Here is a 14426-nt window from a genome sequence, read left to right as displayed (position 1 = left end):
CTGAAGCTTGACTTTAAAGCAACCCAACGGAAGTTTCATGTAAGTTTAGTTCTTTCACTCGTAGCTCGGGCTGCGGGGGTGCTAGAGACGGAAGCATGTTAATGCGACCTTCCTAGCCGGAGATATGGCCGCATTTTACAATAAACTTCCGTTGGGTCGCTTAAAAACAAATATCGCAAATCAAATCGCAATATCTGTCAGAAAATCGCAATTAGATTATTTCCCCAAATCATGCAGCCCTACTTCACACCACTTATCTTCTTCGCTATTTACAACTGTGAAAAGCTATGATGCCGCATACTGTGCCAGAGTGCCCACAAACAGTTTCTTTCTTTGTTTTTATATCTTTTTTCAGTTTGTTCATTGTTTACTCAATCTGATTTATCTTAATATTCATACGTAAACATCAGCACATATGGCAGCAGATCTACCGAAAGATAGAATTGCTACAAATATTTGAGAGCACTGAAGTTTATTTCTACACTGTAATATTGGAACGCATATTATCCTAAAAAACAGTAACAACTCAGCTATACTATATGCTTTACAGATTGGTGCAGTGAAGTTAGCAGCCAAAAAAAAAACATGACTTTGAGACGAGGAAGTGGTCAAATGCTAACTCATTTCGGGGGTTAAAGGACTCGTTCCTGTACCACATGACATGAATCCTCATCAGTTTCAAAGTATTCACTAACACAAGACTTGTTCAATAAAGCTGCCTGGTTTCCTGGCCTGTTTCAGTTGGGAGCAGCTCATTTCGTTTTTCTGTGCATTGCATTGTGGCATTAAAGTTCAAACCAAAGGCACATACAAAAGTCTTGCCAATTTAGTTAGCATGCTGACACCATTGTAATGAAGTGTCAACCTGCTGAATGCTCTGAACCTGCTCAGAGTATGAAGTATGGAACTGGGACACAGCTGGGATCAGACCCCAGGTGGATCTGAGCCGAGCAGCTGACCGCTTTACGGCACGGAACACAAGAGGGCCTTCGTTAGCTTTGGTAAACTCAAAACTGTTCCTTACAGCCAGGCACTAATACCAGGTCTGAACGGCCAGTGAGAAAATCTCTTCCGACATGCTTACCCTTATCGAACCAAAGGCATCAGAGAGGGGGAGTGATAACAAATATAATTGGGCTTTATGGTTAATGTAGTCCCAACTGCTCTACTAGCATTAGCTCCAGGCTATCTGTGAGCACAGTCCTGCTGGTTGGATCAAAATGCAAACATCTCCAATTATACCTTTGTCAAACCTGCAATAAGTGTTGTTTGCCACATGGGGGCAGCAGAAACAAGCTGTGAATACAACATTAGCAAATCCTTGCCTTTAAGTTAACTTGGTGAACTTGTTAGCAAACATTTGCTTACAGAGCAACATGTATTCGTGTCACCTGATGGAGGACCAATATTCAGTCTCTTTTAGCTCTGCCTGGTCAACTCCTGAGGGAAATATCCGTCTCTGTAGCCATTAAACATTCCACTCTGTCCACTAGCCTCTCACTGTGTGTGCTGCTGAAGGGTGCAGCTGGACAGTGAAGCTCACCAAAGCCTCCACAAATACTGTCTAACCAATACATGTTATTCTCTGGGCTGCAAAGCTTTGTACATTCAATATACCATGTAACCAGTTCATACAAATACGATGAAACTGTAAGTATATAGAATTATCTGTGTATAAAATGAAAAATGTGAATATTGGTGTGTCCTATGCACATGAGGAATATATAACCCAGATGACAGTCCCCTCACACTGGAACAAACCTAGCAGGCTCTGAAGGAACATTTCAGTTCATATTAGATTTCAGTTCACGCCTACCTCATAACTACTTTGCCATGATTGCATGACAACACTGTGAACCATGTGAAAGCAACATTCTGTGATGTTTGACTCTTTGTTAATATGTGCAGTCAAGAAGACAATGCAAATTAATGAACGGTTGTTTTAGCGAGAGGCCTCAATCTGACATTATGATGGCTTTACACCAAGAGAAATTAGTGTTGTTGAAAATGTTTCATAGTCACTACACTGAAAAAACTGGAACGTTGACTTTAATTAAATGTATAAAATAGAAATATCACATAACTGTATAAGATTAGTTGAAAGCTAAAATATTAAGTTAAAATTAAAAATATTAGGTTTAACGTAATATTATTGCTTTCAACTAACCTACAGTTATGTGAAATGTGTTGAAATAATACATTTCAATCAGGCGAGACTTCATTTTGTTTAAAGAACATGTATTGACACATGCCATATGATAAATATGACATTGGTGATTAGATCCCGATCCTGAAATCGTTTATCTAAAGGGGGAAATGCAGCCGTGAGCATATAGGGAACCCCCCCGGGGTCTAGACACTGGTGATGATGCTGAAGATCTGGATTTGATGAGGAAATGGGATTAAGAGGATACTTAAGGTCTGGATTTGATGAGGAGGTGGGATGAAGAGGAGGTGTGATGAGGCCTTTGGATTAGCTCTCCTGGCACTGGACATGATGAAAGGGCTGGATGGGGAGGAGGCGGGCGGCAGCATGAAAACCTGACATCACAGCTGACTGCAGGAGAGAGGAGAACCATTTTAAAGTTTGACTGCAGCACGATGATTAGCTGCTGGAGAATGAGGTGAAATGTAATAGGTTAAAAAGAACGCCTGATGAGCTGATTACATGCAGCTGCGGAGTGAATGTATATACACACCCAGTCTTCCTGAAAGAACTTGCGCTGAACTTCATTTAATTAAAGTCAACGTTTCAGGTTTTCAGTCTGTGGTTATCAATTCCCTTCCCTTTGCTGGCAGTGCTGCTGTAACAGGAACAAATGATTAGACAACGTACAAAAGTCGCAATGTTAGAATACTTTGATTGCAAACAATATCATTGATAAATACATAATCAACGTTATTAGAGCCATACGGTGCTAAAAGCTGGCCATGTGACATTTGAATTGATTTGCACTTTCTGCTTGTTTCTGCTTTATTTAAATTGTATTGAACAATATCTGTTGATAATGGTGACCAAATATGTAACAAATATGTGAACATATATTTTCACTACATCAGAATCCAATGATGTAATTCAATTGTTCTTCAGAACATTTCCAGATTGTCTGCCTTGACTTCCCTAAACGCATGAAGTATGATATCAACCTTTCACTCACTAACGTTAAAACACTCTTTGATTAATAAATAATATCTGTTTCTTAAATTGTTTAAAATGTATCTCTGTACAAAGGCACATGTAGCACAATTAACACATTATTCCATGCACTGTAAAAATGACCAAATTAGCAACTTATTTTATTATTTACTCCGAAGGATGTTAAATGATTTGGTCTTGCCGACATATTTATTTATTTTTGTATTTATCTTTTTTTGTATTTATTTATGTACAGGCTGCTTAATATGTTACATGGTGTAGTCACAGACCTGATCAGAATTGAACTGCAAACAGTGAACATGTTGAGAGATAAAGTGCTTCTGGAGTTTTCCTTCATTGATCCTCCTCGCAGTGCGCTTGTGTTTTCTATGATGTATGCACTTTAAAGCCACAGTTGAGTGAAATGATATTCAAAAGAAGTGGTGTGTACTGCCATGGTGAGCCATGGTTTCTTCATATGATAATACATTTATGTGTGATGTTGTATGTGTTGCCGTCTAAATGTGAGGTTCTGTGTTTGAAAAATGAAGAAATAAAACTCATCTATGATTAAAACATGGAGTCTGGTTTGTCTTTAAGAGACTGCTGATGTTCTCTTATATCATTATAAAAAATGATATGCAAAACCCCACTTGCTCAGCATGTGCACATTCACTTGGGGATCTCTAGACAGAGTACCAACTCAGAACATGAAAGTAGACAACCCACTCACTGTTTTGGGGGGCTTCTATCAGAGAAAAGGGGATTCAACAAGCCATTCACACTTGTCTCTGCTTTGTCACATGCAGGCTGATTGAATTCACCTGCATCCGTTTGCTCTATACTACTACTAATAATAATACATTTGATTTATAAAGCGCCTTTCATTGCTAACAGTAATCCCAAGGTGCTACAGGAAGAACACCAAAGAAGTAAATATCTCACTTTTGAAGTTTCATAATGCTTTACCAGCCCAGCAGTTCAGTCCGGCTTAGCTTTGGATCAGCGGGTTGCTGGTTCTAGTCCTGGACTGGACCATTTAGTCCTGGACCGGACCATTTACAGAGCGTGGACTGGTACTTTGAGAAGTGCCACTTCATCTATTTTGAACTACCAAGGTGCGTACTTTAGCAAGGCACCAGACCCCCACACTGCCCCTTTACAGAGTAGTACCCTCTGCTCCTAATACTGGGATGGGTTCAATTCAGAGTATAAATGTCCCCATGTGTGCGCTGCTGTGAACATTTGTGACGATTGCATGTGGATGCCATTACATTTCTTCATTTGGTTTGTTCAGCAGCTAACTGTGTGTCTGCTGTTTGCTGCTGAGCAGGCAGTCTGAGGTGGGCTGTTGTAGTTCTCTCTGAAATGTAGTTGTTGGGTCATAAAAGGTCATTCTGATGACTGTTTGCCAATAAAAGCAACATATCTTACTTTAGCTCGGTCAGATATATGCTAACTTTCTATCCAATCCCCACAATACAAAAAACAATGTTCAAATCAAGCAAAATATTTTTTAGTAATAATAGGATCTGGAGATTTTATTTTTTTGCGAATGTTTTATTGGTACTCTCGTGACACATACAAATAATCATTGATTTTGAATGATTCCATAAACAAGCTTTTTTTTAAAGATTAGCTGAATCTGGATTTAGAGGTGAGTTTGCCCATGTTGATGCAGTGTCATGGGGCAGCCACTAGGGGTCACTAAACACTTCATTTCCTGTCATTTAGTGGTTACTTTCATTTGGTCCTGATAGAACATGAAGGAAAGATAATAATATAAAAATAATAATACAATTGTGTTTAGAAGAAACAGTGTGAGGGAAACAGGATTTACATGACAGGTTAAAAAAGGAATTAGAGGGTATATTTGTGAGAGAATGTTACACATTGAGTCTGCACTACAGTTTAATCTAATACAGAATAAGATATTTAAAAACTAAATTGTCCATAATTCTTGATCTCCTGGTGATTTTTGGACCACATTTAAACGCATGGGATTAATGCACTGGTGGCTCACAGTTTTATGTACAATTTGACCTAAACTTCAACTTTTATTTCCTTTTTATGATGCTTTATACTATGCCGTACATGCTTTTCTACTACACTAAAGTTTTGAGCCAATTATTGTACTTTTTGTTCCTTTACATTCAGTTTATTTACTGTAGTTATTATGCAGGCTTATGTCAGTAATACAAATATAAATCAACTAATCAAATAATGCACATATGGATGTGTAACCAATAATGTATAAATATATATAATATGTTATTCTGAGAATAGATCATTCTTCATGATAAGTACTTTTAGTTTTGATACTTTCATCATATTTTGATGCTAATGCTTTTGTACTTTTAGTCGATTTTTGAATGAAGGACTTCTCCTATTAAAAAAATAGACTACACTACTTTTACTAAAGTAAAATATTTGAGTGCTTATTTCAACAGTTGAAAAATGTGAACAGGTTTAAAATTCAGATATTAAAGACATAGAGGTGTTAGAACAAGCAGCACAACAAACATTAACGCTAATGTGAACATACAATAAGAAAATAATGACAAATACAATGTGAACAAAGAGAAAAGGAGAGAGTCCAGCTCCCTAAAGACACACATCCACTCATAGAGACACACACAGAAACACACACACACACACACACACACACACACACACACACACACACACACACACACACACACACACACACACACACACACACTAAACAGGTGTGGATGACTGAGTTGAGTTTCTCTGTTGGCAGCATCTGCAGCAGAGGACGGTCGCCGTGACGATGATGAAGAAGACTGTGAGCAGGATGAAGATTATACCGACCCAAGTGCCCAGGTACAGCTCTGCACGGGGGGGGAGGGCACAGTGAGACAGGTGGAGCTGTCAATTATCAGTCTGATCACAGTTTCTAGCCATCTGTTTACAGTGCTGGACAGTTACTACCATGTACTCAGTACCGCAGTACTGCATCTAAGTACTCCTTTGAGGTTCTTTAGTTTTTACCTTTTTGTAATATGTTTTACAAATAACATTATTTTACCTTGTATTCTGCAACATGTTTTGTTTGTGACTTTAAACATTCAGATACATACTAATAGGACACATTATAATATAATGTATCAATTAATATATCATTTAAGTTATTACAATAATTTATCATCATCATTTAACATCATTGAATTTCTTTCTTTTTTAAGCTAAAAAGCATTTTATTGTTTCCATGATGAAATTCAGAACTATAACCAGCAGAATATATTGTTAAATCATATTGTGATTCATACAAATCACTAAATATTATCCCAAAGTATAACATCAATTATTCTTAAATGGGTTCAGTATCTGGACTTTTACTTTGAATTATATTCTGATGCTTAAACCTTGCATCAAAGTTGTATTTTAATACTGTATTTTATTCTTGAAATATTACTACTTGTATACTACTCTCGTACTTGAATTTTCCATCCCACATTAACACAAAAAGGTTTCAGGGACGTTTCATTTTAAAGAAAAACATTTGCGCTTTCACTTTTGTACTCTGTTATTCCCACATTTAACATGAATTGAAGACACTGAGTGTCCTTAGCTTCACACAGTTCTTCAAAACCCAAGAGGATCAGCTGAGCAGATGTTTTGTGTTTGCCTTTAGGGACACACTGTGTTTGTGTGAGTCACTGTGACGGTGAACAAAACAATGTTAATTCCTAAAAAGGAATGAAGGAACTCTTGAAAATGACCACAAAGTACGTCAACCAGAGAGGCCTGTGAGCACCAAACTAAAGTTGTTGTTCTTCATAAAAGCCACACGCAGGACTCATGACCCGACCAGGCAACTGATGTGACACTGCTGGTACTGTGTGGTGTGTAGTGTGTAGTGTGTGGTGTGTGGTGTGTATAGAGAGCCGCACCATGCAGGATGCTATACACTTGAGGTGTGCACAGCTGCTGGCTCCACGCCCCCAGCTGGCTGCCTTTGGGTCTGGAGGGGATGAACGCTGCGGCCATGAAGCAGTAACTCTCTCCTGCATCCAGCTTCGACACCTCGGCCATACTCGAGTCAGATATGATGTCTCTCTGATAATAAAGAGGAAATATTACAATCACTCACTTAAAGCTTGGGGAGGTAACATTAGAGAAGGTAGCTAAAGTAAGCTACATTTAATAAGAAACACAACTAAAAAAAAACACTAAACTCGCTATATTTCAATAATAGTAGCAACACTAGCTACAGGTTGCTTACTGAGTAAAGCTCACTATCAGAACTTTCTTTTAAATCATCTTGTGTAGCTGCTCAATTTCAGTATAAACCTTAAAACTTGTTTTATTTGATATCTTTATTCATCTTTAGTAGGACGATGGAATATTTACCACATGTCTCAGTGTCTCAAAGATTAGCTTTGTCTTACAGTGACGACAGTTGAATTATCAGTGACGTTCATTTTGTTTAATTTAAAGTAATTTCTTGAACATTAATAGTTTCTTGGTAAAGCAGGTATCAATATTAATAAAGACATGGGAAGTTCATAGTTATATGCTGCTAAAATCTTGAAAGTTAGCTTACAAAATTCAACTTTCCATTAAAGCATGCAGCTGGTTAGCTTAGCTTAGCACAAAGAATGGAAACAGAGGGAAACAGCTAGCCCGGCTCCATCCGAATGAATAAAAAATAGCTACCAGCTCACTAAAGCTCACTGATAGACATCTTGTCTAAAGTAAAACAGGTGCCAGCAGGTGGACAGAGACACCCCTACCACCAGGCTTCATGCTAAGCTAAGCTAAGTCGCTCCTGGCTCCAGCTACATATGTTAGTCCTTGACATTTTATAAATCATAGTTTTACTAAATAGAGGTAAAAGCTTTACAATGTTTTGAAAATGTTGGTTTAAAGAATTAATAATTTTGTATGAAATATAAGTTTAAATTATATAATTCTATGGGATCAAAAGTTTTTTTTGTAAACAATTATGGTGATTAATAGATCAGTTGACAATTTGACAAGGAGAGTTAGCCAAAATGACGTGAATAAAGCACAGTGTTGGAGAAGAGCATATAATAAATAATATAATAAATACTAATATATTGTGTACATGTACTTATTTTGTAAAGCTTTCTTTAAAGCAAAGTTGAACCAAAAAGTGTTTGTCCCGTGTATAAACATTGTATCTGTGTCGGGTTGGATGACACAGCTCTAACATGAATATTTTAATCAACCATAATAATACAGTAATTTAAATTTGAAACATCGGTACCACTTCACAATAAGACTACCCTTATAAAAGGGTTTACGAATAGTTTGTAATTAATTTATTAATTAGGTTGTGAACACTTTATAAATCATTAATAAGCTTTTATAAGACATGAGATAAACAGGGCACCTGTGACCAGTTGCTTGCCAAATAGTGAGCCCACATTTATCTGTACTGCTAAGCCTTATATTGGCTACTTAGCTTACTTCGTCTTCTTCATCAGCCAGCATGGTATCTGCTGTTCACTGAGTCGATTCCCCCCCCTTCCATCTTGACGTTTCTTTATGAATGAGTTACTAACATTTATAACTGCCAAAAGGGAGCCTTATTGTAAAGTGTGAAACACATCACCATTTATTGATGAGTCACTAACATTTATAACTACTGAAAGGGTGCGTTCTTTTTAAGTTTAATACACATGTCCATTTATGACTGAGTTATAACATTCACGCTGACCTAATATACATTTTTCACATGAAATGCAAAGTAAGATGCAAAAGAGCCAAACAAAACATTGTATTCACACATGAAGAAAATCAGGACTCAAAGTAATGACTGTTTAGTATGACTGATACACATATTTAAACATAAAAGTTTTTCTCAGACATAAATGTAAGACTTGGTAAGGCATAATGGTATTCAGACTGGAAAGGCTTTGTGTATATCCTTGGACAAGCGTCCAAGCAGTCCATCAGGGTGAGCAGAGCCAAGCCAAGATGACCATTCAAGAACCTTGAGGTGTTCCTCCAACAAATATGCACACAAATTACAGTAAAATGTGTTGCACATCATTTTTCAAAATGCCATACTTGTTTATTAGGTGCATTGTATAACATAATTTAAGGATAATTATACAGTCATGGTCCATACTGATTTTTATTCTCTTGTACAAAAAAGCCCAGTCTATAACTGCCGAACATAGGAAATGGGTACAGTACCTTCTCCCAGTCAAAAATACTAAAATAAAATAGTTTACTTTATCAGCATTGGTGTTACCAATGCTTACTATTTATTTGATACCAATTTGGTAATACAATTAATAAAAAGAACAAGGTTTGGGTTTGTTCTTCAGACTGTGACGTTAATGTGTAAGCTCAATAATGAACTCCAGCTCAACCAACCATATTGTAATATCTAAGTAATCATCTTGAAATATGACATTATTATTTGTAATATACACACATCTTATTGTGAGGTTAATTTCACATACACTAGGCCGCTCTTCAACACTACTTTGGCTTTAGCTTGTCTACATAATCAATCATAGCTAATTTAAATTAACCTTATCAATGCATAAAGTTACCTACCTAATAAATATCTCTTAACTTACCAAGGGATGACCTTATTTTACCAACCCTCAAACGAGCCGTTGGTTCTTTATTATTTATCCCACTTAATGCTTAAGACTTCTCTATTACGTTTTAACTTGGATGCTACGATTAGCATCGTTAGCACAGACAACCACTTGCTTACATGCTAACCCAAGCCTTAACATTAATTAACGTTAGCTGACTAAAAACATAAGCAACACATAAATAAAGTACTCAAATTTCCCTTACCGTAAAACCGCCTTCATGCACCGTCTGTTTTAACCGCAGAGCGAATCACAATAGTCCGATATAAGAATGAAGAATAGTCCAAAAGTCTAAAGTGATTTGTTTAACACTTTACAATAAGGCTCCCGTTTAACAATTATAAATGGTAGTAACTCGTAAGAAATGGGAATGTGTTTTACACTTTACAACAAGGCTCCCTTTTGGCAGTTTTAAATGTTAGTAACTCATAAATAAATGGTCATAAAGAGATGCCAAGAAACATCAAGATGGAAGGGGGAGAATCAACTCAGTGAACAACAGATACCAAGGATGCTGGCTGATGAAGAAGATGAAGTAAGCTAGGTAGCCAATAGAAGGCTTAGTCATCTTGCCAAATAGTGAGCCTGTGTTGATGTATGAAAACTATGTTAGAACTGGTTTATAAATGGTTCTTAATGATTAATAAAGTGTTTACAACCTAATTAATAACCTAATTATAAACCCTTTCTTAATCCTTTATAAGGGTAGTCTTATTGTAAAGTGGTATCGAAACATCTAGCTGATAAATTATATTTATAAATCAAAAACGTTCAACGTACATTATACAACTGTTCATTCTCAGTGCTCAGGTGAGACTGTATGCCTGCGCTCTGCAGTGTCTCAGTGTGGTCTTTGCAGAGCAGTTCTGTACCTTGCCTGTACTTCCAGGCTTGTGGTAGCTGATCTTATACTTGAGGTCATTTTTGAGGACGTCTCTGAGGCTGAGCTGCTTCCCACGCCTGTGAATCCCGGTCAGAGGATCTGTGATGTTGACCATGACTCTGTTCTCATCCACAGCCTCCACCGTGATGTCCACCGCACTGATTTTACCTGAGGAGAGGACCAATCAAAGGGGACCATGAGACATGAGAGAGTTCATAAGAGTCCTATTCATAAAGCTGTGGGTCAGTACTATAGGCCCTTTTTTTTACTGTTGTGCTGGCAAACCACTTAATGCTTTGTCCTTCTTCTTTTTTTTTTAAAGAGGAGCTTCTGTGTCCCTAGAGTAGTGCAGAAATTAGTTAGCATGTTACCACTTCAGATTCCCTGGTCTCAAAATGCAATGGTATTTGAAGGTGTTTTGGCTGGAACCTGAAAGTGTGGTTAACACAAGCTGGTCACGTTTTGTTCCTCGATGTAAAATATATCAGTAAATACCCCATTGGTGAATGTCTGAAGCTTATATGTGTGAGAACACAGCGGTTGCTAACACAAGTGACTACATTTTTACTTCTGGATATTGCATTTAAGCCTCAGGAGGTCAAAAACTGGTGTTAGCATGTGGAGATTATCCTGCTGAACAAAAATGTGTGAGTATCATAAAAGTGCTTTCCAGAGATCTCATTCTCTGCAGAAATCCAATGGAAAAAACCCTTTTTGTAGAGGGGGCACAAGCAATGCTTTCTCAAGTACAGTGTCCCTGAAGGATAAATCTTCTGAGCAATTTTATTTTTCTATATACATGTTTCCCCAGTGGCCCATCTTCAGTCATCATTGTCTGCAAAAAATGATGTTCCCATGCAACCACACTGCTTTTGTCAAATATGTTTCATGGGAAATGTTTTTTCCAATAAATTACTATTTTTTTGGACATAGATCTGAAATACGTTTCTAATCAGGTTGCGGAAGTACATGTTCGCAGGAGGAAGGGGTTGAGGGGTTAGACTCTTGTGTGAAGTCCAATCTATGTTGATTTTGTATTTATTTAAATTAATTAACAAACATATCTAAACTACAATCTATTTTCTAAAACTGTCCGAGTAGTTTTATTTGTTTTGACAATTGCACGTTTAAAACGGCACCCAGTATCCGGGTGAAATTATGTTTCCCTCGGAACACTTTAGATAATGCAGTTATGTTGTATGGAATGTAAATAAAAAATAAAGAGGTCTTTGTCATTGGGTTCCAGCTAAGCACAAGGCAGATAAGCTGCCTGTTGCAGGAAAACACAGCAAGAATTAACAGGTCTGCTGCCTCTGACACTGCCTGCATGAAACTCTATCAGCTGAACGCCTCACACAGAGCAGGCTGAAGCTTGAAGGAAAAGCAATGGTTAACAATATGAAACCATTAATTCAACAGGTATGTGCCTGTTCACACAGTTATCTGTTGCTTTAAAAGATATTACCATAGCCGTGGGTGAGGCTCAGAATAGGGAAGGCTAATATCCAACTATCGTACTTGTTTAAAATACCACAGAAGAAGTAGCCTACATTCATTTAAAACAGCAAGTCTATGCACCTACTTACCAACAATAAAGCAGCACAGGAGCTACAGGGGGGTAATGAATGTAATCTACTACGTCGTGTAGGTTACTAGGCTACACCATAACGAGATGCAGTAATGCTGGGCTAAATCACTGTTACATAATTGAAATACAGGTTACTAATTGTTAACTGTTGTACAACAATGCAACCATCAAAAATGCATACACAAAGTTTATGACTACAAGTCAAACAACCACAGCCTAAGTCACAGGTAAGTCTGTGTGGATTTACTAAATACTGTAGCTGTGAGCTAAAATGCTAATGCAGAGACACTCACTGTCACTGTGCAAACATACAAACTACTCATACATGCTTTTAGCTGCAGCTCCAGGTACACAGCATGTGACAGAAGTTCAGACCTATCATACGCTGGAACTCGGTGCTAACAATAAAGATTCATCCTGTCAGACGGAGACAATAAGTGTTCTTTAAACCAGCTCTTTTGGTTTTAATGTTAGGTTAGCCAAACTTGAAAAGCTGCTCCTGTTTCTATGAGCCTCCCTATATGTGGTCAGATCAGTCTCAAAAATAAATAAATGCAGGAGGATAGACAAATGTAATTCCGGATTTATATATAAATGTCTCCATCCACACACATATTTTTCAATGCACACACAAAATCTTGTCATTTTATGAATGTAACAAAGTTTCACAAATATATTTCTGATCCACACACAAATAGTTACATCAAAAACCTATTTGAGTGTTGTTACATTTATATAAAAAACGCTTTCTGTGTGTGTGAATCTCTTTGCATTTGAGTGTGAATACCTCTGCATTTGTGTGTGGATTTTTGAGACTCCCCTGACGCCGCTAGATTCAAACATACATTTTTTTAATAGACGAGTCTCTCCGGCCAATCAGATGTCTGCTTCATTTTAAGCCAATCACATGTGTGTGTGTCCAAGAGGGTGTGCCTGATGCGCTTGCAATGTAGCGTAACATCTACACGGTTGGCGGAGTCTGGGGGTGTGACAGAGTCCGGGGGGGTGACAGAGTCCGGGGGGGTGACAGAGTCCGGGGGGGTGACAGTTCAAAGTTCATCTCCAACAACATGGGATCTGGAAGTGGCGCTCCCGCTACTACACATCTTGTTGTTAGTCATGCAATAATCTCGAATTATTAATTATTACTTTTGCTTCATTATGAAGGTAGCTCAGTTAGTTATTTATTTCCATATTTATTTATGCATTTATTCTTTTATTTATTTATTTGTGTATTTATTTGCACATTTCTGTATTTGCACATTTCTGTATTTATTTCCTCATTTATTTATTCCTGTATTTATTTATTTCCGTATTTATTTATTTATTCCTGTCTTCATAAATTTATTTTTTCACACATTTATTTTGTTATACTTATGTCATGTTCTGTCCTCCATAGCGAGGAGCGGACAGGCTTTCGCTCCTCGCAGCAGATCGCAGCAACGAGCCTCTCAACGTCACGACCAATCAGAGCACAATCGGCTCACAGGGAGGGGGGATTGGGGAGGGGGGAAGGAGCTCCATCAAGCCGTTTAGGACAGAGAGTGAATTCACATACTATACAGAGATGCTGTATGAGAAACCAATGTGAGTTTGGAAAATTGCTCAGTATAAATCTATTTGAGTATACCTCAACAATGGAATTATGATCAGTATAAATGGCCATGACATGGGAGCTTTAGCAATAGTAGGGATCTATTCTTTTGAGAAGCCTTTTCTATCCTTCATTACCCCTCGTCCTGGACTATAAAATAATTAGACTTATGGACAGTTTAAAAGTTCCTTTTAAGTATTTTATGAAATTTTACTGTGTGATTTGGAGTTTTTGAGCTTGAGCATGTGACACCTACTCTCTTTGTAGGGGTTGAAGGGATCAGAGTATGTGTGAGGGTAGTTCTCCAGGTCCTCATCATAGTCCACCAGATCAGGTTCAGTCTGGATATCAGCCGTGTAGGCCCTGCACAGGAAGAGAGGGACATGTCAAACACATTCAACATTCATGGTGTTTGGATTTTACACAGGAAGTAACACAACATCCTGAAGCAATATGGTAATATGCTCAGATATCTACAAATTAAAAAGGAGAAAGAAATGTATATTAAGTGAGTTTACTCAAACTAAGATTTAAAAAGATAGAAGAGCATATTTTATTTGGAAGACTTGTTGGTTTTATAGTTTTAGATATAGATGTATACAGTAGATGAGATTGTT

At 37.5% G+C, this 14426-nt stretch overlaps 1 protein-coding gene across 1 annotated transcript; it reads right to left on the bottom strand.

Moving 5' to 3' along the window:
* Positions 1–5201: 5201 nt before the first annotated feature.
* On the bottom strand, positions 5202–14195 carry LOC104963822 (tissue factor-like; the record flags this gene model as incomplete). Its single annotated transcript, XM_010792459.1, has 4 exons — positions 5202–5991; positions 7054–7219; positions 10617–10795; positions 14066–14195. Coding segments are annotated over 4 exons (609 nt in total), but the record flags the coding sequence as incomplete, so codon positions are not given.
* Between the last annotated feature and the right edge of the window lie 231 nt (positions 14196–14426).

This window comes from Notothenia coriiceps, unplaced genomic scaffold (genome assembly GCF_000735185.1).
Source record: "Notothenia coriiceps isolate Sejong01 unplaced genomic scaffold, NC01 NC01_scaffold00036479, whole genome shotgun sequence".
Taxonomy (NCBI): domain Eukaryota; kingdom Metazoa; phylum Chordata; class Actinopteri; order Perciformes; family Nototheniidae; genus Notothenia; species Notothenia coriiceps.
The sequence above is the reverse complement of the archived record's forward strand: the minus strand, read 5'-3'. Positions and strand labels throughout refer to the sequence as shown.